The sequence below is a fragment of the Rhinolophus sinicus genome, chromosome 5 (genome assembly GCF_057876585.1).
Source record: "Rhinolophus sinicus isolate RSI-liver-muscle chromosome 5, RSI-T2T, whole genome shotgun sequence".
In the NCBI taxonomy this organism is placed as follows: Eukaryota; Metazoa; Chordata; class Mammalia; order Chiroptera; family Rhinolophidae; genus Rhinolophus; species Rhinolophus sinicus.
In genome coordinates this window covers 55,888,961-55,914,831 of record NC_142505.1, presented here as the reverse complement: position 1 = coordinate 55,914,831, position 25,871 = coordinate 55,888,961, and the positions used below count along the sequence as shown (strand labels likewise).

General features: G+C 42.3%; 1 protein-coding gene across 3 annotated transcripts in view; it reads right to left on the bottom strand.

Moving 5' to 3' along the window:
• Nucleotides 1-25,871, bottom strand: part of PTPRG (protein tyrosine phosphatase receptor type G) — a 693,857-nt gene that overhangs the window by 49,566 nt on the left and 618,420 nt on the right. For 2 of the 3 annotated variants that reach the window (XM_019728372.3, XM_019728373.3), the window contains exons 14-15: nt 18,329-18,415; nt 5,841-5,932 (exon numbers count right to left, since the gene is read on the bottom strand). In XM_019728372.3, coding sequence (XP_019583931.2) covers nt 5,841-5,932; nt 18,329-18,415 — 179 coding nt within the window. The remainder of the gene's footprint in view (nt 1-5,840; nt 5,933-18,328; nt 18,416-25,871) is intronic. The other variant, XM_019728374.3, reaches the window with a different exon arrangement.

Here is a 25,871-nt window from a genome sequence, read left to right as displayed (position 1 = left end):
TTCTGGTCACCTTGACGATGCCAGATAAAAAGTATTCTAGTATTTACCTTCCTACCAGGATGCTTAGTGGCCTGCGTTGACTGGCTTAAGGTCTGTTTAAAAAATACCCCTGCTTGCTTACTCTGGCAGTGTGTGGGTACACATATAATTACCATTACGATTCCAGAGGGCCTTAAATCACTCACTCTGTGACCAATCTCTAAATTTCATTTAACCCATAGCAATTACCTCAACCATATTCTAAATTCCAACCAAATCTGTCCATGATCAAGGAGAACACACAAAGTCACAGTACAATACTTGGCAGAAGTCAATCCTGCTCAGACCTTCTCCCACAACCATAGCCATGACTGGGCTGTGGTTATCAGATACTGATAACCACTCCTCTAGTGGACAGACCTCGATTTTAGGAACTCAGTCCCCTTCTTGTCTGCCTTCTCAGCCTCCAAGGACAAGCTCAGGCCTCTCTCCATGCTTGGTAATACCTCTGTGGCAACTTAGGAAGATAAAGCAAATATGAACTAAAAGAACATTATCGACGTGTTAGCTCCTGAGTTAGGACACAACAAATAGATTTTTGTCCAGACTCTTAGGATGCAAGCAGTGTTGTGGATATTGGAACATTTTATTTCCTGCCATAAAAAGAAATATCTTTTCATTTATGACACAATGAAGTCAATAAAGAAAGGGCTTCATTATAGTCAAAAGACCAATGAATCTCCTTTGGAGATAATCTCTGTATAAATAAAATATGCCAACAAGGTTGGTTTAATCCCAAGGGTTTTAAACTGCATGTTTAAAACCCTTTTATATGCTGGCACCCTGCTGAAGCCAGTGACCTTCCAATTATTAAGATGTATTTTAACTGCTGGGAAGGCATGAATCATTTCTGGATTTCTAAGCTACTGGTTAGCAGCAACATTTTGTTTTGTAATGCTCTTATTAGAAAATTATATTTTCTAATTTCCAGAGAAAAGCATTTATAAGAACATCTGTGTTTAACAATGTGTACACTTGGAAAAGCCCTTTCAACATTCTCTATAAACAGGTTAATTTCATCAGCTAAGTTCTGATTTTAAAAAGCTATATATAATGAAAGTCTAAAAGAATAACATAATACAGTGAATATAATTTGTAGGTGACATAGGTACATAAAGCTTCATTAATAACTGCAATGAAAATATTCAAGTTTGTTGTTTCACAAGAATATCCCGAGGTTGCAAACACTAGATTTTAAGAGTACTTGCAGATGTTCAGAATAATATGGATGTCAAAGGACAGAAATTTGTGACCACTTCAGTATCTTAGAAGATGGGATGCTTATGAGGGGACTGCCAGCTAGATTATTACATTCAGATATGTTCTAGCCTCACACACTAAAAATGAGAAACCAGTAACCATGGAACATTTGATTGTGAAAAACCGTTAATGAAAAATGAAAGAGCCAAAGCCCCTTTCATTCTCCTACAGAAATCACAGTTTAACTTATCTGGGGGGCTGGCAAGGGGGGCAGAACTCTTTCCTCATATATTGTACAGAGAGCTGGCACTGTAGTTCAAACTTTTTGTGATGTCCCTTCTACAGAGATTGGACCCTAACCTCAAAAGCATTTCTTTCATGTTGGATAAATACTCTTGCATTATGAGTTTTCTAATGTGGCTAATTAACCTCAGCCACCATATTCCATCTTGAGCATTTCCACATTTTACATAAGTGCGGGTGACACCAGAGAAAAAAGTCTTTATTCTTACAAGACTGTGTTCCTATAGTGAATCAGAAGAACACACTGAAGAGTCTAAATTCCTAAATTTGTTAAAATTAGTAAAATTGATTAACTCAAGATTCCTCAAAAATACCTATAAACTACTGTCTCCAAATGCTGACTATCAAAAGGTTAGGAAAGCTTTTCTTAACGATTTGCCTGTTTTGTATTACTTTTCTAAAGTCAGCATAACTTACTGATTCTACTTATGCTTTGGGATTTAAAGACCTGAGCTATTTATTTATGAATTTTAACCACAGCAGAATCATCCAAAAGTTGCTGATTTAGTGTCTAAATTTATTCAACGTGTTTGTGAATTGCTCCTTAAGACAGTTAAATCACACAGGCTTATTTTTGCATAGGGAATAGGAGTATTGGTAGACTGAGTCTTTTCCTTAGGCAGGAAGAGAAAAAAAATGACTAGAAAACAAAGGTAAGAGATTTTTTTGATACGGAGGAAACTTCAACAGAAAAATGATGAAACACTCTCTAGGAAGATGAAGGAGAATTTAATGCAGAAGCAAATGGTCAGTGCTAGTGAAAGAAGACAGTAATGATAAAGAGCAACTCAGAAAAAAACTGAAGAGAATATTCACATTTTGAATTTGAATTCAAATTGCCTGATTTAATGAAGCAATACCCAAATGAAGAGCCTCAAGACGAGCTTTGAGAACTGTCAGAGCAGCATGCCAAGAGGTGGCAGAGCCATTTCTAAGCATCTGCGCTTTGAAGTCACACACAGAATTCCAATGCTCGCTTCACCATTTATCTATGCAACCTCAGGCAAGTTACATAATGGTTCTGAGCCTCAGTTTCTTCATCTGTAAAATGGAAAGGTCAATCGCACCAGTCTCTATAAAATTGTCGTTGGTAAATGCTCAGTAGATGGTGATGATGATGGTTTTTTAAAAAAATTTCATTGTAAAGGAAGTTCTAGGAACGGAATATATCATACATTTTACAATGCTGACCCAGGAGCTCTGTTTAACAACAGTTTGGTACCTGAATTTTCCACCTCACCCTGTTGCACACATTTTTAACCAGTATAATGCTTCAGTTTATTAGTAGTTGTCTGGAGATATCTTTTTTTTAATCTATTATAGAAAATGAGCTTAAGTGATAAAATAAGTTGATTAATCTGGGACCCAGTAGTCTTATTATTAGGTTTTGAACAACGATAATATATAACTAAAATCCAATGGGCAGAATAAGTATTCCGTATGAGCTGGATAAATATCCTGTTCGTTTTAGAAATAAGAACAATTAGTTAATTCCTAAGGTAAATCATTTGAAATGATCCCAAGGAGGTGTCCACTAAAAAAATTTTGTGTTAAGTTTTAACAGAGTGAAAAGAACAAATCTATTAAAAATTGTTTTTCTTATAATGAATTTTCTTACACAAGGCACAGCTTGTACTGTAATAACTAGAAGAGACCATAATAATAAAGAGAATAATAGATTGTTAAAGTGCTTCATAAATGACAGTATTTTATAAATGTAACTATTAAACAGGATGGTGGAGTTTTAAGAAAAATAAGAAATTGTCATCATGTTGAAAATTCTTTAAAGGTCATGTAGGGTATCTCCTTCCCAGTTAAGGGTGAAATAAGTTTATCTAGGCATCTCTTCATAGTCAGATAAGGCTAAACTACTTGTCAAGGATGCATCTACTATGCCAAGTGAGGCACAACTGCGTACCATGGATTTCTTAGTCAGTGGAGAACTTGAAGACATTTTCATTGCATGTACCAGTGAGCAAGAATTAGGAGAAAGTCACATTAAAAGAAAGGCCTTCGGGTTGCTGAGTATTTCATTTAACATCGAAAAGCATTTCTGGTCTAAGCTTCCTACTCACAGGTGTGGCAAGGCAGGTACGATCGCTGGCATTTTCTGAGAGTTCTGGTGAATGGCGAGTCCTAGAGCCCAGGTCAAAGAGAGTGGCCCACCCAGCCAGGCACATCCAGTAGATGTGGTTCAGGGTTAGGGACAGTCTTAACCTGAGGACCCTGCCATGCTTGTTTCCAGGGCTGCAGGATGAACAATATGAACAGTACTGTGATTTGGGAAGGCAAGCTTCAACAGCTGACACTGCTGGCTTACGTTATGGTTTCCAAAGTGCTTTCACACACATCATGCCACGTGATTTCTAAAGCTGCCTCACGTGCAACTCGGGCAGACATCCTGCCCCTTTACAGATTCTGAAAATAAGGCTTAGAGAGGCCAAGTCATTGACCAAAGGTTTCATGGTAAATACAGGGCGAGATCCTAGGTTTTCTGACTCCTAATCCAGTAGGAAAATAAAATAAAAACTGAGACCAGCGAAAGAAGTATCTCACCATTTAACCTTTTAAAATGGATTTCAACTGCCCAGCTACCCAATCTGCTTTGTTTGTCAGATGAATTAGTTCAGAGAGAGGGGCTCCCAGGCATTTCCCAGAGGTCAACAAAGATTCTAGGTGATGCAAGAGGAAAATGATTACACATGCGGTATTGCACAAATCTAGTACATTCGACAAAACTGCTTATTCTATGAGGATGGAAGACTGATGATTCCTTTTCTGCTTCTTCTCCTCTCAAAGGCAAGAGTGCAGTTTCCTCTACCACGAATTAAGGGAAACGGTTAGTAGAAAGGACACAGTAACACACCTGTTCTGTCTGTATGGGAATCATTTAGTGGTCACAAAATAATCCAATGAGAACTAAATCGAAGACTTTTCTGTAACCCTTTTGTTTCTGTGTGACAAGCATTCCTAAGAGAAGCTAACCAGATGGGGAAAACAAGGCCAATTCCAGCAACACCTAATGACTTAACAGGTACAGACACATAAAGGGCCAAAGAAGACCCCAATGAAAATGCACCTAGTGATTTGCAAACAACAGAAGCATTCCCTCCGGTCCTCAGAGAATGACTGTACTGCTGAGCTTCACAGCTTCACAGCCATGGCCTTTTAGGAACTTTCAGGAAGGTTTTCTGACATTCATTCATATTCTCTCTCTCTCTCTCTCTCTCTCTCTCTCTCTCTCTCTCTCTGTCTCTGTCTCTGTCTCTCTCTCTCCCTGTCCCTCTCTCTACCCCATCCCCCCACCCCCCATCTTTTACCAAGTTAAAGAATACCTGCTATGTGCCAGGTATTATTCTAGAACTAAGGAGACACCCCTTTTCCTTTATGAAACTCTCGTTCTAGTGTGTAGACACCACAAACAAACAAGTATAATATACGGTATATAAGACAGTGAAAACTGTTCTGGAGAATGAGGCTGACCAGTGGGATGGCCCTACAGTAAAAGTAGAACCTCTGTTTACAAAATAATAATTAATGTCAAGAGGGTGGAGATATAAGATATTTAAAGATAGGTACTTACAAGCACATAATGAAACGCAGAGGAAGAAGTTCAAATTGGGCAAAAAGGGAGGGACACCAAATAAACATGGTGGGGGCCACCTTCAAACCCCACAGCCTATCTGTCACAACTAAGCTGCTGCTGAACTTCTAAGTGGCTACGGCATTTGCTGGGATTTACTGCAGTGCATCCCACCAATCCTTACTCCTACCGTTAACCGACTGTTCTACCTTCTTATTAAACGACAAATGAAATATACACTAAACCAAGAACATATCCCTAGACATCCACACAGACATCATAGGAACCAGAACTTCCAACTCTAACATGAATTATTTTCAGAGTAAGGAATCATAGGAGAGAACTCACTTTAAAAAGATGTGCTGCAAATTGTGATTTTTTAAAAAAAGCAAGCACAAATTGCCTATCAAAATGGAATTTAGTCTAAGTAGACTGCAAATATGTAAGCATGTGTTCTCCCTTTTTCTTTTACTGTTACTTCCCTCCCTTGCATGGATTAAGTCAGTTATTTGTTCCTCTTAAAGAGGATTTCATTACTTTGCAGATATGTAAAGGAGCAAAGATTTAATTAAATTACCCTTAGCTAAGGATCTCTTAAACTGAGCAAGCTTTAAAAGGCTATACAAATATTTTGTCATGGCTGTCACATACAACTGAGAACAAAAGAGAAAAACAATTAGTCCACTGGAGAAATAAGAGGAGCGTCTTAACTTACCCGGAATAGGAATAATAGGAATACTTTCATTGGGGACCACCCGAGGTGAACTGCTATCTTCCACATAGAAATGAGCTGTCTGAAAACATTTTCTGTGTAGGAAAGAGAAAACATGCAAACAGTGAGACCACAGAAACACACTTTGTTTGAGTTCATCATTTTTCAATTCTTCCTTCACAGATTTCCCCAGCTTTAAATATCACACAGCACTGAGTAACAAAGTAACAAGATACAAGGACAACATTCAGCCTATACCAAGAACCCCACATAGCTGAAGAAGACCCGTTTTTATTTTATTTATTATACCACACCTATCGTGATAGTCAAATGGGAAAGGCTCAGTAATGAACCACTCAAATAAATGAAAATTTGGCACGGACAGAGTAAACTTGCTGCACAAACTGCTAGGATTTACCCCCTTTAATATTTCTAAATTTGACGTTACAAAGGAAGAGTTTACTATTCTAAACCCTCAGCACCAAGTTCAAAACCACACCTCGAACCCTCCCAAATGGAGTCATCAAACGGCCCAAGGACACAATAGCACCACAGTCTTAGTGCTTTGCAAAGGCCCTCAAAGCTGCACACAGCTTTTTAAGGGGGTCAGAGGGCTTCAAGGGGGCAAGCACTCAAAATCAGAGGCCGTTGCCGGACAAAATCAGAGATAAGGACCCGAGTCCCTCAAGTGTCATCTGCTTGGTTTGGTTTGGTTCTGTTTTTACCTGGACTTCAGGCAAAGCAGGGAGCAGACACTGGTCATCATAGGATAGGCAGTGAACAGAAAAGCCATCGGCAGCTCACTCAGCCTCTGCCTACTGATGCTGGCTGGCCCTGGGCTTTCCAGCACGCACGTCACTGCTCATTGCGGCCCTAATGAGCTGCCGGAAGCACAGGCTGAATATTTAATGAGGCTGCTCAGCGTGAATGGCTATTGTGACCAGAGCCGGGTCCCTGTTCATCTGGCAGAGGGGCTTCACAATAGCTGGCCCTACTGCTGGGTCTTTTAGCCAAGCAGGCGGCATCCTTCTGGTGCTCTGTGACTGGGATCCATCCTTCTCTGGCGTCTCCCACCAAGCCCCATTGATACAACAGCCCAGCTTTGCCTTTTCTGTACTCCAACCACTGGAGTAAGTCAACTTTTCTTCAATGTTGTCTTTGCTCATCTAATCAAAAGTGTCCTGGGATGATTCTGTTGGGCAGACTAGGTTTCTGTGAAGCCGAAGAAAGGGGCCGGGGGGGTGGGGTGGGGGGGTGGGAGGGCTGGATAAAACAACTCTCTAAAGCAAAGGGGATCTCAGCAGGAGTGGGGAGACCTCCAAGTCCTACAGATTATTCTACCTTAGCTTTGTATGGAGCTATTATAACCGCACACAATTAGAAATGGTCGCATGTCACAGTGTGAGGCATTTTTCTTTAAGCAGTGCCTATTTTCAGATGGAAAGAAGCTCTAACCAATTGTACATGTGGGCACCGCTCTAGAAGATCTGGATTGCGGCTCCATACCACTATGGGATCCGAACATAAATCACTGCCACTCTCGGCACATGGCGCGCGGGACGGCCCTTGCCGAGCACTGAACAATGATTTTTTTCTAGGAATTGCTTGGCATTTGTAATATAAATAATGAAATAAGTTGTCATCACTTGTTGTTTAGCTGCCTTTTACTAAATTTGGAAAGAACACCAGTCTGACGTAAGCTGTAAGGATATGAAATGCACAAAATGCCCTAGGGTTCTGGGGGTAACCAACCTTCTCCTGAATGTCAAATGATGGAAATCCACATGAAAAAAACGTGACTTTGATGTTTGAGGTAATAGCTTCTGTTTCTAAATTGGTCATCAAGTTTTCTACTCTTGAATTCCTCCATTTGTCCGTTCCTCCCGCCCCCCCCCCCCAACTTGCACGGATTTCCAGAATGCAACCTTTAAGTTAAAACATAGGTTATAGACTTCACAGATGAGCTAGAACTTTAACTGCCCAGTGTCATAGCTAAGAAAAACTTGTTTTTGTTGAGATATTGGACCATTCAAGTATTTAGTAGCTCAAAGAAGAACTCTACAACATTGAAACAAACGTGAGCACTCCTTACAAGGTCAGACTTTAACCAGAAAACAAAACAAAACCCATGGAAAAAAACCCACAAAGAAATAAGTCTATTTCAAGACAAAAATTACTGTGCCTATCACATTTCTAAAACATAAAGCAATTAGTAAAAAAGAATAGTCACTGGCCAAGGTACTGTTACTGTCAAGTGATTTGGAAAGGATAAACTATACTGTAGCTCCCTTTTCTGGAAGAAGACAAGCACATAGCTCACCAGTCTCTCAGTTACATGTGGAGGGAAAGACTCCACATTCTCTTGGAAAAAAGCAGTGTGGATCAAAGCAAATCACACTCCAGTGCCCCATGTGCTTCTCCTTACAATGGATTTTTCCTGGAGCAAAACAGCTCTGATTGCCAGAGAAGAGCACTGCCCTGGGCCTGGAGGGCAGGCCCCACAGCTGGGAGAGGCTCCCCACAGCTGCATCTAGCTGCCCTTCACACACACAAGGGCCGGGGAGGGCAACTAGCTACAGAAGACCTTTGGGGGAAATGTCTTCCCTAAGAATAAAGGTTTCAGTGGACTCAGCACACATTTGTTCAGCACCCACTGCACAGCAGGGGGTGTGCAGATAACACATTCAACACATTCTCTACAATCGCCCAGAAGCCTTAAAACCATTCCGTAAGGCTGGCTTAAGCATTCCAGTAATTTAGAAAGAATTACCTACATAATACACGATCTCTGCAGAAAAATTAAGAAGTACAAATTAACAATAAGAAAAAAAATCCACTAAAATTACCCCAAATCCTCTTCATAGTGATCATTAACATTTTGGGATGTTTTCTGTCATGCTTTTCCTCATTCACTGTTCCTGGATCGCTGATGATGAGGGGCTGGGACCAGACTGATAAATAAGACAGACAAGGTCCCTGCCTCATGGTGCTTATGTTCGTTTTCTGTCTCTCTCTCTCTTTCTCTCTCTCTCTCTCTCTCCCCCATACACACACACAAATGCACACACACACACCCCAGTAAATTTCAGTCAAGCAGTGGTTATTAACCAGCAGTGTATATCTCTTTGGATTGGAGAACTTTTAAAATACTCATGCTGCATGAGCCCCATTCCTGGTGATTCTATCTGACCAGGTCCTGGGGTGGGTGGTGGGTGGGTAAGGGTTGTCACAGGCCTGTGTATTCTAGAAAATCTCCCCTGAGGATTGTGGTGTGGACTGTCCTGATTAAGGAGCACTGTGATACAAGAGAAATGGTCCCTGAGAGTCTACAGTACTTTTCACTAGGGAAGCCACTAAAGAAGAAAAAAAGAATCTTGAACGGCAGGTACCATAAAATGACCATAAAATTAAGACTCCAGAATTTATAGGGCCCACATGCGATAGGAATCAGTGGCAAGTACGTATTCAAGGATGTTACCATAATCATCTCAAAAAGGGAAAGAAAAAACTGTACTGCACATACTTTGAACAGTTTTCTGTTCCATTTCTGTTACAACCTCGATTATCGGAAATAGGATGGAATTCTCTCAAATGGAGCAGTGTTCTGCCACCCATATTGAATAAAAGTTTTTTCTCAGATCACAGAAAAAATTTAGATTTCTCAAATGAAAGATTTTCCTCTTAAAGCTACCCTTGAGAGCTTGTTTGGAGGTTCTAGCAGGGGAGCGCAGCTACTCGTATACCCTTGACCGAGAAGACGGTCCTCTCCTCTATCGGGGAAGGTCGTCCTCTTCGACCGAGCGCGCAGCTTCGGGAGGGACGCACATGGATCGGTGAGGGAGGAAGGGGACACCCGCCTAGCCAGCCAGATCAGCCGAATCAACCCTGGCGATCAATGGGGTGACAGATGTCGCAGCCAGATCGCCCTCACATCCAAAGCTACCCTTTAAACCACCTTTGTGGACTGCTCTACGTGTCTGCCAGGGAAATAAATTTTTGTCTCTATGAAGGAATTGAATTTGTCATATTTACTTCACTATTAAGTAGTTCATGATGTTCTGATGTCCTTAACTCCAAGGGTCCTGCCACTTGAACACATTTGAAAACCCATGAGTTAGACGGCAAAAGACTACCCCACGAAGTACCAAGACAGACCTACATTAAATTCATTGAACACTCCCAGACGGAACCAAAAAAGACACAGCCCAGTTTGCACGAGAATTTTTCCTCAATTCAGACTCAGTGGGTATATGGGCCAGAATGAAATGGCAGATGTGAATCTGTTAGTTCCTGACTTGGTAGCAACTCTCATATACATGCCTGTCACAGAGTAAGCAGTAAGTAAGCATCTCGCTGTTCTAAATGTGAGCTGACTGTTTAATAAACATATGCTTTTTTTTTTTTCCATACAACCCAGCCCCTAACCTAATAATGTGTTGGCCATCTTTGGTCAAGCCAAATGCTCCTGGTGCTTGACCAAAGATGGCCAACACATTATTAGGTTGGTGCAAAAGTAACTGCGGTTTTTGCAATTGTTTTTAATCTTTTAAACCACAATTACTTTTGCACCAACCTAATAAATCTATGTGCATCTCACGGGAAGCTCTAAGCAAAAATTTAAACAAGCTTTCTATGTTACTCTCCATTCATCCATCCCTTTTTAGAAAACCACCATGGACTCAGTATTTTAAGATTTCTAAGAAAGATTTGATTGGAAGTCAAGAGGGTCAGGTGTGATATCCTGTCCAATAGCTGATCAAATTAATGTGGGTTGTGGTACTAGCTCTGTGGTCTCAAGTCTGCACCTCATGGCCCATGGCCCAGGCCTGGATGGTGCTGGAGGGCTTGTGGTAGGAATGGGCGTGGATGGATCAGTCTGGCTTCTGAAAAGCCCATGGACACTTTATACTTACAATCACGAAGATTTGGTCTTGGACTGAAATTTCTAAAAATAACTTTTCTTTCTTTCAGATAAGGGAGATATTTTGACGAGAGAGACTTTTTGAAAAATCAAAAATTCTACACTTGAGAAAGCATAGCACATGCCAGACAGACTACATCTTCTAGTCGGGGATGCAGTAAACATTGACCAGCATTAGTAAAGCCACCAACGTCAATTCCCTGAGCTCCGCACTGAAACACACACACTGCCAGCACATGACAGGCTTGGCGTGTGTAACTGGCCCTCTTGACTAATGAAACACACACACACACACACACACACACACACACACACACACACACACACACACGCACACAACCTCTGCAGCTGCTCTGACAGTGCTTTCTAAGTATTAGTAAATACTCAAGTTACAGAGGCTTAATAGTCAAACAAAATATAGCAAATGAAAAAGATAAGCAGGAATCTCTCGATTCTCCATCTCCACTCCTCTTTTCCTTCCAGGAATCTGACACACTCCTAAGGCAGAGCCCCCAGAATGACCAAACTTCTGCAGAAGGGTTTTCCTCACGCTGCTCCAGTTTTTCCAGGAACCTGCTTAGCTCACTTCCGACATGTCCTAACAACTTTCTTCCTTCTACTTCTTCCTCCCCTCTGACAAGAATCTGGGAATAATTTAGGTGACTGATACTTTTCAAAAGCAAAGTACTGTTTTTGAGCCTCGAAAGACTGAATACTGGGAATGTCCAGAATTCTACTCAGCATTGCTGTGTATCAAAAAAGCCCCTCAAAGGCAGCATCCAGTCCCGATTACAGGAGAGATGTGTCAGGTCAACAGATATCGGGGTCAGAATGTACATCCCTTTGACAAGCTTGAGCTGTCACACTGTCCTCACCCAGGGTCCTCGGCTTACAACAACACCACCACCTTCAGTGTCTATGACCGCTGGGGCAAGGGCGGGGGCAGGGCCACAGCACAATGTCTAGACTCCTGTGAAAACCTGTGATTATAAAACAATCAAGTGTTGATATATAGGGATTAGAAACCAAGTCACTGTCTTCAAATTAAGCTCAATGGTTTTATAATCACATTAGAGTGACAAGGAGTTTGTCAGCAGTGTGCAGTTTCAATTGCTAATTGCAGACTAGAACGGGGCAGTTGGCTGAGCTGCTGTTGAATATTAATTAAGCAATCTTAACTGATTTATATACTGCCCTCATTGAAATTTACAGTGGCACGCCTGCTAATAAATCCCACTTATTCTCCTGCTGTCAAGTATAGAAATCACATTAATATTTACTTTTGTAAATGGAGCTGTTGTAGTAAACCATGTATGAATAAGAGCCACTTATAAATAGAAGTTGGAAACATTCACATGCCTTCAAGGAAGATGATTGAGAGTGGTGTTAAAAAGAATGTGGAGATTGATTTATTAGGGCAAAATGTTTTGAGAAATTGAAGTGGCAAAGACAACAATAGGAGGAAAAGGCTGTGGGTGTTGTCGGGCTTTCCCTCAAAGAGGAGTGTCTGCGTGAAATAACTGAGGGGTCCCCCTTGGAAAAGAGCCCACTGTAAGTTCTGAATTGAGTTTTTTTATGTGCAACCACTCGCTGTCAAGTTTCCTTTGCTGTTGGTTAAGTGATTCTATTTGTAAAACTCAGATTGTACTCACAGCATCTTTTCAGGAAGGGTTCATCTAGAAAGAAAAATCCAGATTCGAGCCTCTCATTTACATATTACCCAAACATAAAAAAGACATGTGATCTGACAGATGTGAATGTACTTTTGGGGATAATCAAATGGCTATTTGGAGGGCAATTCTGGAAATCCTGGGACATATGGTTGTCATACCTTGGATAATTGGGCTTGTCGGATGTGAGGGGATGAAGGGAAGAAGGGAAGAAAGAGCAAACAAAATTACATTGGAGATGTATGCAGTGTGAGAGAGAATATAGATATTAAACCAGGAGAAAACATTTCAAAATATTTTGGATCTCACATGAGTAGGAGCGATGTCCTATTCAACTCTTGTTACAGCTGGAACTGACAAAAATCTGATGTCTGCAATGAAAATTTTACTGGAGGATATAAACTGCCTGCAATTCACATCTTAGGAAAGTGGGAGAAAATTAACAAATTATATACACAAAAGTTGTCTCAAGGCAGCATACGCTCTTGCTAAGCATTAAGTTTGCCAAGAAATCCTTGCAGGCACCTACAAAGAACTGAAATGCTCGCAGTAATTTCTAGGAGCTAGGAGAGCAAAGTTCATTTCATGAACCACATTTTAACAAGACCAAGAACCTGAACAGGGCAATTTTTAGGTGACAGCTGGCTTTAAGAAGTGAGCTCGGAGCAGCACCTCCCAATGCTCCCAGCTGTTACCCAGGAAAGGTGGCTTGAAGTCAGGGCTTTGAGGTGGCTGTTTCACACTTAGTGAAGATGCTGGCCTGGAATGTTCTGAATTTCTGCACCAAGGCTTGAGGGCCTCTCCAGCTCATCTTGCCTCTGTTTGAGGGCACTGACACAATCCCCCGCTGATTGGGGAGATAAATGGGGACACAATGGTCCCACTCGTTTTGGGCAGGAGATAGGAAATGGAAACTCACATTTTATTTATAGCACATATGACTGAGTACCTTATCGTAAAATGGTCTGGTAAAAAGCTTTTGGCAATGTGGGGACAGAGTCCCAGAGAGCAGTTTCCAGGCTCTCGGCCTCACGTGGAAAGGTGCTGACTTGGGTAGTAGATGGCCGCCAGCTGTGGCTAGTTGGCCGTCAGCTGTAACCAGTTAGCCAATTAGCCCCTGACATAACTGCCGCGGCTGTGCTGGTTGGTCATTCAGTTGGTTGGCAGAGAAGCGGACAGCAGGTTGCAGGTCGTGTGGATCCAGCCTCCAGTGAGACCATAGTGGTATGATTCCCCTATCTATGGCTCTGAGGGTGTTCCTCTTTGGCCTAGCCATATCCTGCGTTCTTATGTGGAGAGCGGGACCAGAGACCATGCAGGCCGCCTCGCACAGTGAGCAGGGTCGACCGCACGACAGGCACCTACTTATTTCATTAACATACAGACTTAAATAAGTCCGACTTTTGCCTTGAATGTTATTTTAAGGCTCTAGTGAGGTATTAAGTGCCTCTTCACTACATAGCCCCAGATTGTAGTACTTTTTAAATACTTGGGACATGGGGGGTGGGGGAGAGTTAATTCAGACATCACTCTATCAACCAGGTGAAATTCCAAATGATTTAAGACATTAATAATAAAATTTGAAACCATAAAAGAAAGAGTAACCTCAGAACAGAGAAAGACTTTCTAATGATGATTCAAAATCCAGAAACCAGAAAAGAAATTTATGGGTAAGTTTGCTTCTATAAAAGCAGCAGCATAAACATATGTAAAAGGCAAATCATAGATTAGCAAAAAATTTTTGGAATCTATGTTGTTGACAAGGGATGTCTCTGTTGATTACAAAAAGACCAACAATGCAAAGGGAAGAACGAACAAAAGATCTGAACAGTTTACAGCAAAATACAAATGACAAACACATCAGAGATGCTCTACTGTACTTGTAAGAGCAAACACATTAAAACTACACTAAGACACCATTTTAATTCACCTGAGGTTAGCAAAAACACCGAAATTTGACAACACAGTGTGCTGGGGAAGCTATAGGGAAATAAACCATGCTCCTGCATAGCTGATAGAAACCCACTGGGGAGGGCAATGTGGCACCATCAATCAAAATTAAAATGCGTGGAGCTTGTGATACCACCCATTTCTTGAATTTATCCTACAGACAGACTTATCTACTTGAAAATGACACATAAAGGTATTCACCACTGTATAGTTTATAATAACGAAAGACTGGGAACAACCAAAATGAAAGCCACAGGGGGCTGGTTAAGTAAATAACAACACATCTATACAGAGGAATACCATGCTGCTGTAAGAAAGAATGAGGAAATTACGTATGCATAGAGAAAAATCATGTTAAGTGAAAAAAGCAAGGTTTCTGATAGTGTATACAGCATTGTACTGTGTAAAGGGAGGTAAGGGGACACAGACTCGTATTTGCACGTGTACACACATAACAATGTCTGGAAGAACACAGAGCAAACTAGTTGTGGTGGTTACCTATTTGCCAGGAGGTAGGGAGCAGGGTGGGTGGGTGATGGAATGGAGATCTACGGATATACATAATTTGAAACTTTTCAATTTTTGAGCCGTGTCAAGTATTACCTATTCAAAACTTAAATCAACAACTTTTTTGCAAAATTAAATATGTGGGTTTGATTTTAACTGTTTTTTTCTTGTCTTTTCTGGGGGGATAATCAACTACAACTTTTTGCAGCCATCATCTTGCTTTTAGCGATTCTGCACAGACCCTTCCTCCCGTGGTGGGAGAGGGCTGTTTCAGAGAAGTGAGGTTAGACAAAGCGGCAAATGAGACACGGTCTGTAAATGCCCGTGCATAGGCTTTGCAACAGCTGTTTTTAATGTTTGGAGGGGTGCTATTTAGGCAGCTTTTGGGGCTTTTCTCTTGATTCCCTGCCACATTTTGGATGGAGATGCAGGCCACGAGAGGAGAGAAAAGGAAAATGGACAGAAAGAGGCAAAGGTGGGAGATGAGAGGCTGATTTTCCCTCATGCACTCCAGCCTCCCCAAGCAGCCTGGTGGAGGAGGGAGGCGCCGCCTGTCCTCGGGAAGGCTTTTTGTAGAGCAGTGGAGGATGGAAGTGAGTCCGGAGGCTGCCGCAAAGGCTGCTGGGATGGAGTAGGGGGACGTAAGGGGGCAATGGGCTGGCGGTTTTCAGTGCATAAAACCCTCAGGAGGAATCAGGAACTGTAGGCTCTGAAGGAACAGAGTAGGGAAGGGTAGCCAGCATGAGGAAGAACAGGGACTTTGAGCCCCTGGAGGACTGGATCTAGGTCTGGCCCATCTGGTTACCACGGAGTACTGAGGACAAGGGGCATTGCTCCGGTCACAGACCACCAGGGTGGCAGTCTCAACTCAGCCACCTAAGCAGGTGGCCCAGCCGAGGAACTTCTCAGAGCCTCAGTTTCCTCACCTTCTCAATGAGGTACTATCTTTCACACACAAAGTATTTTACATAAGTTACCTCATTTTATCTTCACAACAACCCCATGAAAAGGAACTATCATTAGACCCATTTTTTAAATTCGGTTGGTGTAAAAGTAATTGCGGTTTAAAAGGTTAATAATTGAAAAAATTGCAATTACTTTTGCACCAACCTAATAATGAGGAAATTGAAACTCAGAAGGCTTTGGTAAGTTTCTCAAGGTCACAGAGCCAGGAAGAGGTAGAAATGCAGCTAGAACCCACCTCTTCCTGAGCTAAAGTCTGTCTTTCTTAGCTACTATATTATTTAAAAAGTAAAATATATGATTCACAATTAGGTGGATTCCATAAATGCTTGCAGTTTCCAAGATGGTTCTCAACTTCTAGACCTACATGAAACTGTGCTTCCTCCAAGCTTCTGACACTTAGAAGTAGGGAAGATACCAGAGGGTATTGAGTATTGTGTAACAAAATACAGCCTCTTAGGATTTAAAATATGAGGTGTGATAAAAAAATATGGTGAATGTTTAAATTTTAAAAAAATGATTACAGTAAAAGACACATTGCCATTAATCTCTCTCAAAGTACTCCCCCTTACTTCGAACACACCTTATCCCATCATTCTTGCCACTTTCCGAAGCTGTTCTGGAAATCCTCTTTCGTGAGTATATTTATTTTATTTTTTAATTTTATTTATTTTTTCAATTTTTTAACTTCGCCCTCAGGGAGTTCTTTGGGTATGTTTTTATTTGTTGGTTTGTTTGTTTGTTTGTTTGCTGTGGGTTGTTTTACTTTTTCCCTCCGGCTCTGCCCTCTTTGAGAATCTTGGACCGTGCCAATTTTCCACGCCCCATTTCTGGTTTACAGAAGATATTGATGCGTGCCTATTGGTTGCTGGAAGGAATGTAAGCCGCATGAAAGGAGGGATTTCCTCTATCTTGGTAAGCAGTATGCGCAACTAAAGACACTCACCAAAGAGGACTTCCAGAACTGCTTCAGAAAGTGGCAAGAACGATGGGATAAGTGTGTTTGAAGTAAGAGGGAATATTCAGGGGGATTAATGCCCAAGTGTCTTTTACTGTAATAAATTTTTTAAATGTAAACATTCACCATAAAACTGATCACAGCTCGTACATCTGTAACAAGGCCACTCCCACAATGGGGGCCAATATGAATTAGAGTTAATACAGTCCATGGCTAAGGTATCATTTTGGGAGAGGACTTAGAAATTGGGTGTGCATTTACCTTTGTGCTGTCCATGAGGTGATACTGGCTTTTTAAAGAGTTAGTCAAAACCCCATTATATTTACAATGGACTAGGCATTGATATGTTGTCCAAGGTTTGTTCTCTCTCTCTCAAGATTAGATCTTTGAATCTATACAGGGGGGTTTCTATTTCAGGTTTACCCTGGAGCTTTGAAAATGGATTAGACATTGAAAACTTCAATAAGTAAAAAGAGATCAGAGAAAGAATAATTGTATTACCAGTATCAGCCGTTATTGCCTTTCCCTACAAGACCAAAATTGCATTGTACAGCTCAAAAGAAGGTAGATCATAGAGTTTCTCATTAATCTTTCATAATTCTTGTGCTATACCTTCTCAGATCTCATAGGTACACCTGATTATAGTGAATGGATATTGAAAATTTCATCTCAATAATCTGATTTACCTCCAACCAATGGAAACAAATCATTCCTTGTAAAAACCCTAATATAAATTCTACAAAATTGGTTCATTGAAAGTAATAAGGGACTACTCACAATATTGACTAGTGAATTATCCTAATTGGCAATTTAATATTAAAATATTAATTACCGTATTAATATTAAGTGGAGTTTGCCTAGATAAGCCTTATAGAAATATTACCAAGTGGCTCATGTGTGGTGATTAAGATTGCATAATCATAACTTCTAAAGGTTTATTATAAATCTTTCCAGGACAATTTTTCCAAGTATTCAGGCTATCTAGAATGCATGTGCTTTTATTTTTTTTTTTAAATTTCATCCTTCTTATGAAAAACACATGACATATCCCCCTTTGCTCACTTCTTTCTTCCCTTCCTGCTCTTCTTTGCAAACTTTTCTATAAATTTAGGTTTCTAAATAATATTTTTTTACTCGTACAGCTAAATTCATGCATAATGTTTTTTAATAAACTCTCAAACATGCGAACATCTGAAATTTAGGAAAGAAAATGGATGCAACAGACATACAGACCCACAAACATAGAACACCCCAGTATGTACCATCCTAGGAAAAAAAACACCCCCAAAACCGCAAAATGAAGCAAAGCAAGCACACACAGGACATACTTTAATTGGTACCAGCTACCCACAAGCTGCATTGGTATTTGCAAATCTTACTTTTGGGAGATGGGTGGGGTAGAAACAGGTGAGTTTCAGCATGTGCTGTCTAGAGGACTTTAATCCCCATGGCAACAAAACAAAAATCCGGCAAGCCAGTCCCAGCCAAAGAGACACCCCCCTTAAGCTTGACCGCCCCTCACCTGCTCCCCTTCTCTCCTCTCTCCCCAGAAGAAGGCACTTCATGGAAACGTCTGGGAAAGCCCTTCGACTTTATTTTGTTACACCCTCTAAATGGACAAAAAACAAAAGAGAACAGGTGTAGAAGACAGTACTTTCAATTGGCCACCAAGAGTTCCACACAAATGCCCTCCCTCCCATCCCCGTCATTGGGACTCCTTTGGGACATTTTCAAAAGAAAGCTTACACACAAAGGTGACTGGTTTTATTAATTTTTTTTAAATGCTGAGGCAAGAAATATGAAATGGCAATTTTGTTCTTAAAAAGCTGTTTTTACATAGAAACCTGTACCACCCTAGTATTAAGAGAAGGTTAGATTATCACCAACCCAATGACTTTTCTCATCCATATGCCTATCTTTCCACCTTTGACATGTTGTCCTGGCAAACAGGATGGCTTAAAATAAAATACTGTTGGAATGAACAGAGTTCAGCAGGCATCTAGGGGATACACTTTCAACCTCCCTTCCACCACAAATCTCTCTGAATTTGCTGTATTTTCCCCATGCATTTCTCTCATTGCTGGACAAACACTTTCCTGATTCACAGTACAGATTGTGGAAGCCGTGAGAGGCAACCTCAGAGAAGACAGTTGTCAAGTTATTACTATACACTGAGGGGGTATTTAGCTTCCCCATAAAACTCAACTAACCGGAGCAGATGAGACTTGGCTCTAACATTTGAAAGATGTACTTTTGTCATACTATAAGAACACCGGAAAGTGTTTATTTAATTTGATTTACTCCCTTAACCACCTGGGCTCTGGGATTTCTCACTGACATGACTGCTATTGTTTACAAACTCGGTTCATAGAACCCAACTGCGTGGAGGTTCTCTTTGGGGAGCTCTGTCGAATCCCCTCCAGAACTCTGAATTCAGGTATGTAATTCCAAAGCACATTTGTTACCTTCTGATAGACTTAGTGGCTTTTACTTTAGCAAGGAAAATCCTCTAATTTTCAAGTGTTAAGTTTTTCTTCTCCCTTCATGCAAACTTTCATTTATTTCGATTATTATTAGGTTCCATATTGGGCAAGAGCGCTTGGAACAGGAACCAAACTAAGGAAAAATCAAAACGTGGGAATAGGATGTAAAAGGGGGTGGGTGGGTGGGTGGGAGTGAGTGTGCTGTCATTCAGAACTTCTTGTCTCCCTCTATTGAGTACATTCTGGAACTACAACAACTGTCCTCAAAACGCCGGGAACATACTCAGTGCGGCTACAAACATTAATCTGAAGAAATCACGAGTGTGTTGCAGTGTTTTAGCAAATTTTCATAGAAACTTGAAATTTGCAGCTTCGTAAAATATTTAGACTTCTTCTCAACCCTTAGCCCTACTCTGAATTCTGCCAGATTCACTCTTGCGGGAATTTTGGAGCAGAGCCGGCTATCTCCGCAGTTTTTCCTCACACACAATCACAGGCGCTTAGAACTACCATTCGTAAACTGACAACATTTTCCTGAGAAGCAAATGCCATAAAACCAATAACTAATATCTCAAATAACCGAGGGGGCTAGCTGAGCAAACCAACAGAACAGACACAATTAATCCTGGGAGAGAGGACAGTCAATTCTAAGAAATCCAGAGAAAGGTGTTGGTGATGTAGAATCGACCGAACACAGTTTCCCTTTCCTGAAAAGTGAGCTTGATGTTAAAATGTGTCCATCCACTCCTTCCTTACCAGAATCAGTTCGTCTTTAAGTGTCATAGAGTATGTTTACATCGCAACCTTTAGTAGTGAATCTCTCCCTGCTTTTGTCTAATGACTACGTGTTAGCCTGTTCCAAGAGCTTGGACTGGTATCTCTGGGCCAACTCGACAGCAGGGGGCCGGTTACTATAACAACTGACAGTTCTCTTGAATTCTGAAAGGCCCCAGAGTAGCCATTTGGGAAAGTTACTGAGCAAAAAGTTGCCTGGGATCCGCAGCTTTGGCTGGCACATGACTCAGGTCCCCGCACACGGCTACGTGGAGAAAGAAAACAAAGGTGCCCCCCTCCAGGAACAGCTGGGATAATGAAAATGCTCCCCGCTGCCATGTCTTTTAGTGTCTCAGAGCAAGAAAGTTTAACGCCAGGGTCATTCTGAACCCCAACCCTCTGACACAAGTCATATTTTGGCACCAGGGAATGAGCCTCAGCTCTCCCTGTTGGATTGACACATTGTCAGGCTTTGAAGAGCTGAATTGTAAAAATTACTCCTAATGATTAAAAAAATATTGAAATTCAGCCACAGATGCAGGTTCCAAAAAGACACGGCACTCACCACTATTAAAAGAAAAAAAATCATGCCCAGAATATCTGTGGTCCCATGAAAGATTTGTTTGCAGAAAAGACAATAGGGATCATACAAAGCCACCAAAAGGTAGCTTTTGAAAGCTCGGATTTTTCTAGACTTGAGAAAAGTTGTATATAAACCTACCTTTCGATTCTTATTCGCTCCCTCGAAGGAGCCACACAAGAGCAGCTGAGACTGACCCAGTGCCTTTGCACATGCAGAATCCCCTGGAAAAGAGTCTGATCCCACCCATAAAAAAGGACTTTCTTCTGCAGAGAGGAAGGGCAGGTTGAGGGCACTTTCTCTTTGGCAATACTGAACACGCCACAATTGAGTGCCTCTTGGTCAGCTCTGACAACAGGTTCGTCTGCCCGGGGCATTAGTCGCTTTTCTCTGCTCTGTAAAAATCACAGCTGAACATTCTCTCCTCCACGAAGCCTTTCCTGGCTCCATCTCCCTCCCACCCCACCCTGGTGGGGGTCAGAGTCCTTCCCAGAACACACAGTCTCTCTGTTTGTCACCACCCACCACTGCAATTCAGGGGAACTCAACTGCTGGCACAGGCCAGGCAGAGGACTTCGGGGAGGGCAGAGACAGGCAGACTGTCGAGAGGGTGCCCTTCAAAGAGGGGCCGTCCTGGCGAGCTCCGTCCAGCCCACCTGTGCCACACGGATGTGAGAACAATGCTGCGGCTCTCCCAATTTATCACGTGAACCCAGACAGTTGGGGTTTTAATAAAATCTCCCTATTGTCAAAATAATCCTGAATTTTGAAAACAACGTCAACTAAATAAAACAGAGTTGGAAGCCCATGGTTTTTGACCTCTACTTGGGATAACCTTTGTTTACCAGCTCATCTCTTGCATTAACCGACAAGCTTCTGGAAGAAATTGACTCCATCTCCTCACTGAATCCCCCCGGTGCCTGCCACAAACTAGATGGTTAAAAAATTCTCTGAATGACTGAACAAAGGAAATAATACATGGGCCAGCCATAAAAGCTCTTAGGCCAATAAAACAAAACCCTAGGTGTGAGAACCTTCAAACCATACTTGCGGTATGATCCTGGGCAAGTCATTTCCCTCTGGAAACTTCCTCCCTTGGGAAGAATGTGATGCCGTCCTGGCCACCTTGGCTCCCACATCTGTCTGCTATGAGGATTAAATAATGGAATGGGTGCTTTGTATTAATTCAACCAGTATTGTTGTGGTTAGCGACGTCCAGTCACATGCATGGGAGAAATGCCTGCTGCGCCTGGCTCCTCTGTGGCTTTGCTGGGGTCGGAGAGGACCACATGCCTCACCCAGACCCAGTCCTCAGTGAGTAAACCTGCAAGTGTCAGCTGCCAGAGCAGATGGGCGGACAGTGTGCGCCCGCCCCACAGCTCTGAGTGTCACTGTTGCTCCTGGGGGAACACGAGCGGGATCTGAGTTCCACTGGGGCACACGTGGTCAGTCATTCCACAAGCGACAGAGGGGCGCTACCTCAGCCCTCAATTGACTTTCGCACGCATCTGTTTGTTTGCCGGAGCCTCCATTGTGCTAACACAAACCCCACACACATTTGCGGTTTGCATCGCTTCATATTTATTACACTATCTCCCAGTGAACATCCAGGGAAGAAAAAATTGCGATGTCAACAAAACTCACAGTGTTTTCATGAACAGCTTTCTTAATGAGGAGGCACCAACACGGGGCAAAATTTCTGAAAGTCTAAAGATGGGAGGAAAAGAGAGACCTTTTTCTGTCTGCCTCTGAAGCTAAATTGGTATTGACTGATTTACCACAGGATTCACAGATGGCTCGGTCATGTGCTGAGGAGGGGCTTGCATTTCTCAGTCAGAGCGTGAAATCCTTCTAATACCAAACTTTAACAAACCTGTGTCAGATGTTACAATTCCCACTTCAGAGTCTCGTTTTCTGATCCAGAGTCTGTAATTAGCTCAGTCCTAACGGAATCTGAGCAGTTAAGCTGCTCTACCTTTCTGGAAAGTTCTTTTCTGAGGTCGAATTATGGTCAATAAGATGCACAAGTTCTTAACAAGGTAATACAGGACTGATCAGCCGAAACTAAGACAGAACAAAGAGGTTATATTATTCCACATAAAAATCTATTCCGCTTCTAGAACACCTGGGTATACAGTTGGTCCACTTAAGTTTTCTTCCACACTGACCGTGGCAAATCCAAATCATAGAATCTTTTCAACACACAAATGTGCGCTATAAAAACAGGCTCTGGAAGGAAGTCAGTGCTTCCCGGTATGCCACTCCTCAGTCATGACCTCGTTTTGCCTAGGTAAGACAGTGGGCTATACAGTCATGCTCGCTGGGTTCAAATCCAGGATCCTCCAAAAATTAACAATGTGACCTGGGCATGCCATCCGATGATCTTACCAAGCCTCAGTTTTCTAATTTTCTGATCTTCGAAATGGATGTAATAATTCCTAGGGTTTAAATGTTGATCACATTTCTGGTATGATGAATATTCAATAAAAGATGCTTGGCTCTGTGGGCCTTCTGATATATAAAGCCATTTCAGGGGTGAGACTTTGCTGATCAGAGAGAGAAGAGCTACATTCAAAGCAATTTCCCTCAAGATTACAGAAAAAAAAAAAACCCTATAAACTAAAAAAAGCCTTCGCCAACACTCATCGTTTTAAGTGGACACCAACGTCTTGCTCACAGTGGCTAAGCTATTGTACAGAACAAGTTAATAAACAAGCTGCATGCTGATCCGACACCCTGAGCATAGCTCTTCTCCCAGCATCTATCTCAAGTTAGGCAAAGCAGAAAGAAACCTTCCCCAAAATGTCCTGTTCTTTTAGAGTGGCAGCAGCTCTGCTGCTCCATCCAAGTCTCTTCAGGAATGTGAGGTCACTGGTGCGTACAAACAGCTTGTGGTCGGTAAGGCAGGCGACCCAGAGCTGTAGGAAAGCACTTTCTGACTGTAGTCATTTAAAACGTGTTTTACTACCATCTTGAGCAGTGAGGCCAACATGACTCACTTCAACAACTATCATGTTGATTTCTTCTCCCTCATTTCGAGAGTAAGTACTACAGCTCTGACACAGATTGCAATATTTAAAAGGCATACACAGGGCATCGTTTACAAAAGGAAGCAAGCTGTAATTGTTAAGTGGATTTGTGTTGATTTTGTCTTCGGCAGCTGCCCCCCAACCCTGACCTGACTCTTGCCCCAAAACCCTTGGCGTACATTTCTTCCCAGCTTCATCGCGACTCTGCATTGTCATGGATTTGGGTTCCTACATCTCTTTAAGGCAGAGCACTCAAGAGAGAATTACACCATCCTATCTATAACAACACCTCAGCTAAGAATGTTTTAAAATAAACTTCTCCCACAAATCCATGTTGCTGCCTGTAAAAATACTGCTCAAATGGTCCCTAATGGGCCTCTGCATATCTTTCAGTTGACAAAAAAAGATCTGGGTTCTCTCCCTATGTTTTTTAGTTTGGGCCAAATGGGAAGTAATGAGACTAATGATTGTCCTCCAAAATTGTCCCTTTTGGGGAACATACTCTTAACCCAATGACACGCATGGGCCTAAATACTCCCGATTCTTGTGGCAGTGTTCACTGAATTCCCATGTGCTTCCGTATCTTATCTGTGTCCTCTGGGCTGTGTGACTCGCAGCAAATGGGATTGAAGGATGCCACGTCTGGGCCATGCCATCGAGAGCTGAGTGTCTCCTCGCTTTTCCCATCCCTGCTGCGCAACGTGGGAGACGTGTGTTCCAGAAAGAGGAGCCACACTGAAGGAGGGCTGCCCAACCCCATCAGACGTCACATGGGAGAAAACCTTTGAGCTGTGAGGCCCCCGGGGTGTTGGAGTGTCTGCTGAAGTGGCAATGACGCTTACTCTGATACACCCAACGCTGACCGAATGAGGTCGACCACGGGCATCAAAGTTGTTTGGGGGGGGAGTTATGGGTCATATCTTTAACCTGGTGACTTGGGGTTTGCTCCTCTGAAACTGCCTTTGGCCCCATTGGGAGCATCACCCAAACTTATTTCATCAACTTTCTTCTTTGGCCCAAAGGGGTTCTGCTCAGCTGGTTCACCTACCTCTACACTAAGCTCGAAACAAATACCTTTTATTTAGCTATTTCTAGGATATATACTGCGCACAACGGAGACCATTCAAAGACTGAACTCTAGAAAGAAATTCCAAAAGTTATTTCCAAGCAATGTGTGAAGCGACAGATATGTGATTAGAAATTGTGTACAGCTCTCCCGTGTGACTACATTTACGGGACAACATTCACTATCTGTAAATCTGATTTTTCTTTATTAAAGGACCACCACTTCTTTTTAGGCACACCAGGACCCAGAATTATGTTTATGTTTTTCTCTAAAGTCAGGGACAGCACAGCTCCGACCTCTGCATAGCCACACAGTTAAGCAAGGGGAGAGCACCTGCCTCGGTCACGGGAACCAAAGGGTGCATTTCTTCCCTGTTTGCAGGTGAGGAAACTGAAGGTGGTGGGCGAGTCTTGCTAAGGCAGTGTTTTAGTCTGTTTTTTTTTGTTTTTTTTTTTCCCATTGGCACCTCTTCTTAAGGGGACTTTAGACGTTTTTCCCCCCTAATTATGTACTATATATATACCTGTGCTTTATACACAAAATGAGTCAGTTTTTTCACCTCCTAAGAACCCATTTTTACCCCTTTGGGGACGACTGCAATCCTGTTAACAATCCATGCTCGAAGGCGACACAGGCGTGAGTCAGAGTGAGTGGTGGGGCTTGGCTCCAACTCCAGGCTCTGACTGGGCCCAGGCTCCTGCTTCTCACTCCACAGTCATGCCTCTTTCTCATCTGGCCTTCCTGCAGAGTCAGCTCCTTCAATGCCTTTTCGTCACCCTAAGGATACGGCACATATCCCTTCAGGTGGCACCTATGGCCTTAATGACCTGGCTTTTGCTGTCCCCACACTTCGCTCCTAGGACACTGGACCACATGGATCCGCTTACAAGAGGCCGGGTTCCCTTTCCCCAGCCCCAAGCTCCCCCACCCTCTTCACTGGCTTACAGCTGCTCATGCCTCAAGACCCGGTTTGGGTATCAGACCCTCTGGGGAGCTTTCCCTGACCCCATTCCCCTTCCCAGACCTGGCTGAAGTCCCACCGACACGCTACCATAGCAACTTGGACTTACTCCTTTCCAAACACTCTCCATGCTCTATTTACTCATCTGCCTCTGCCATTGGACAGCAAGGGC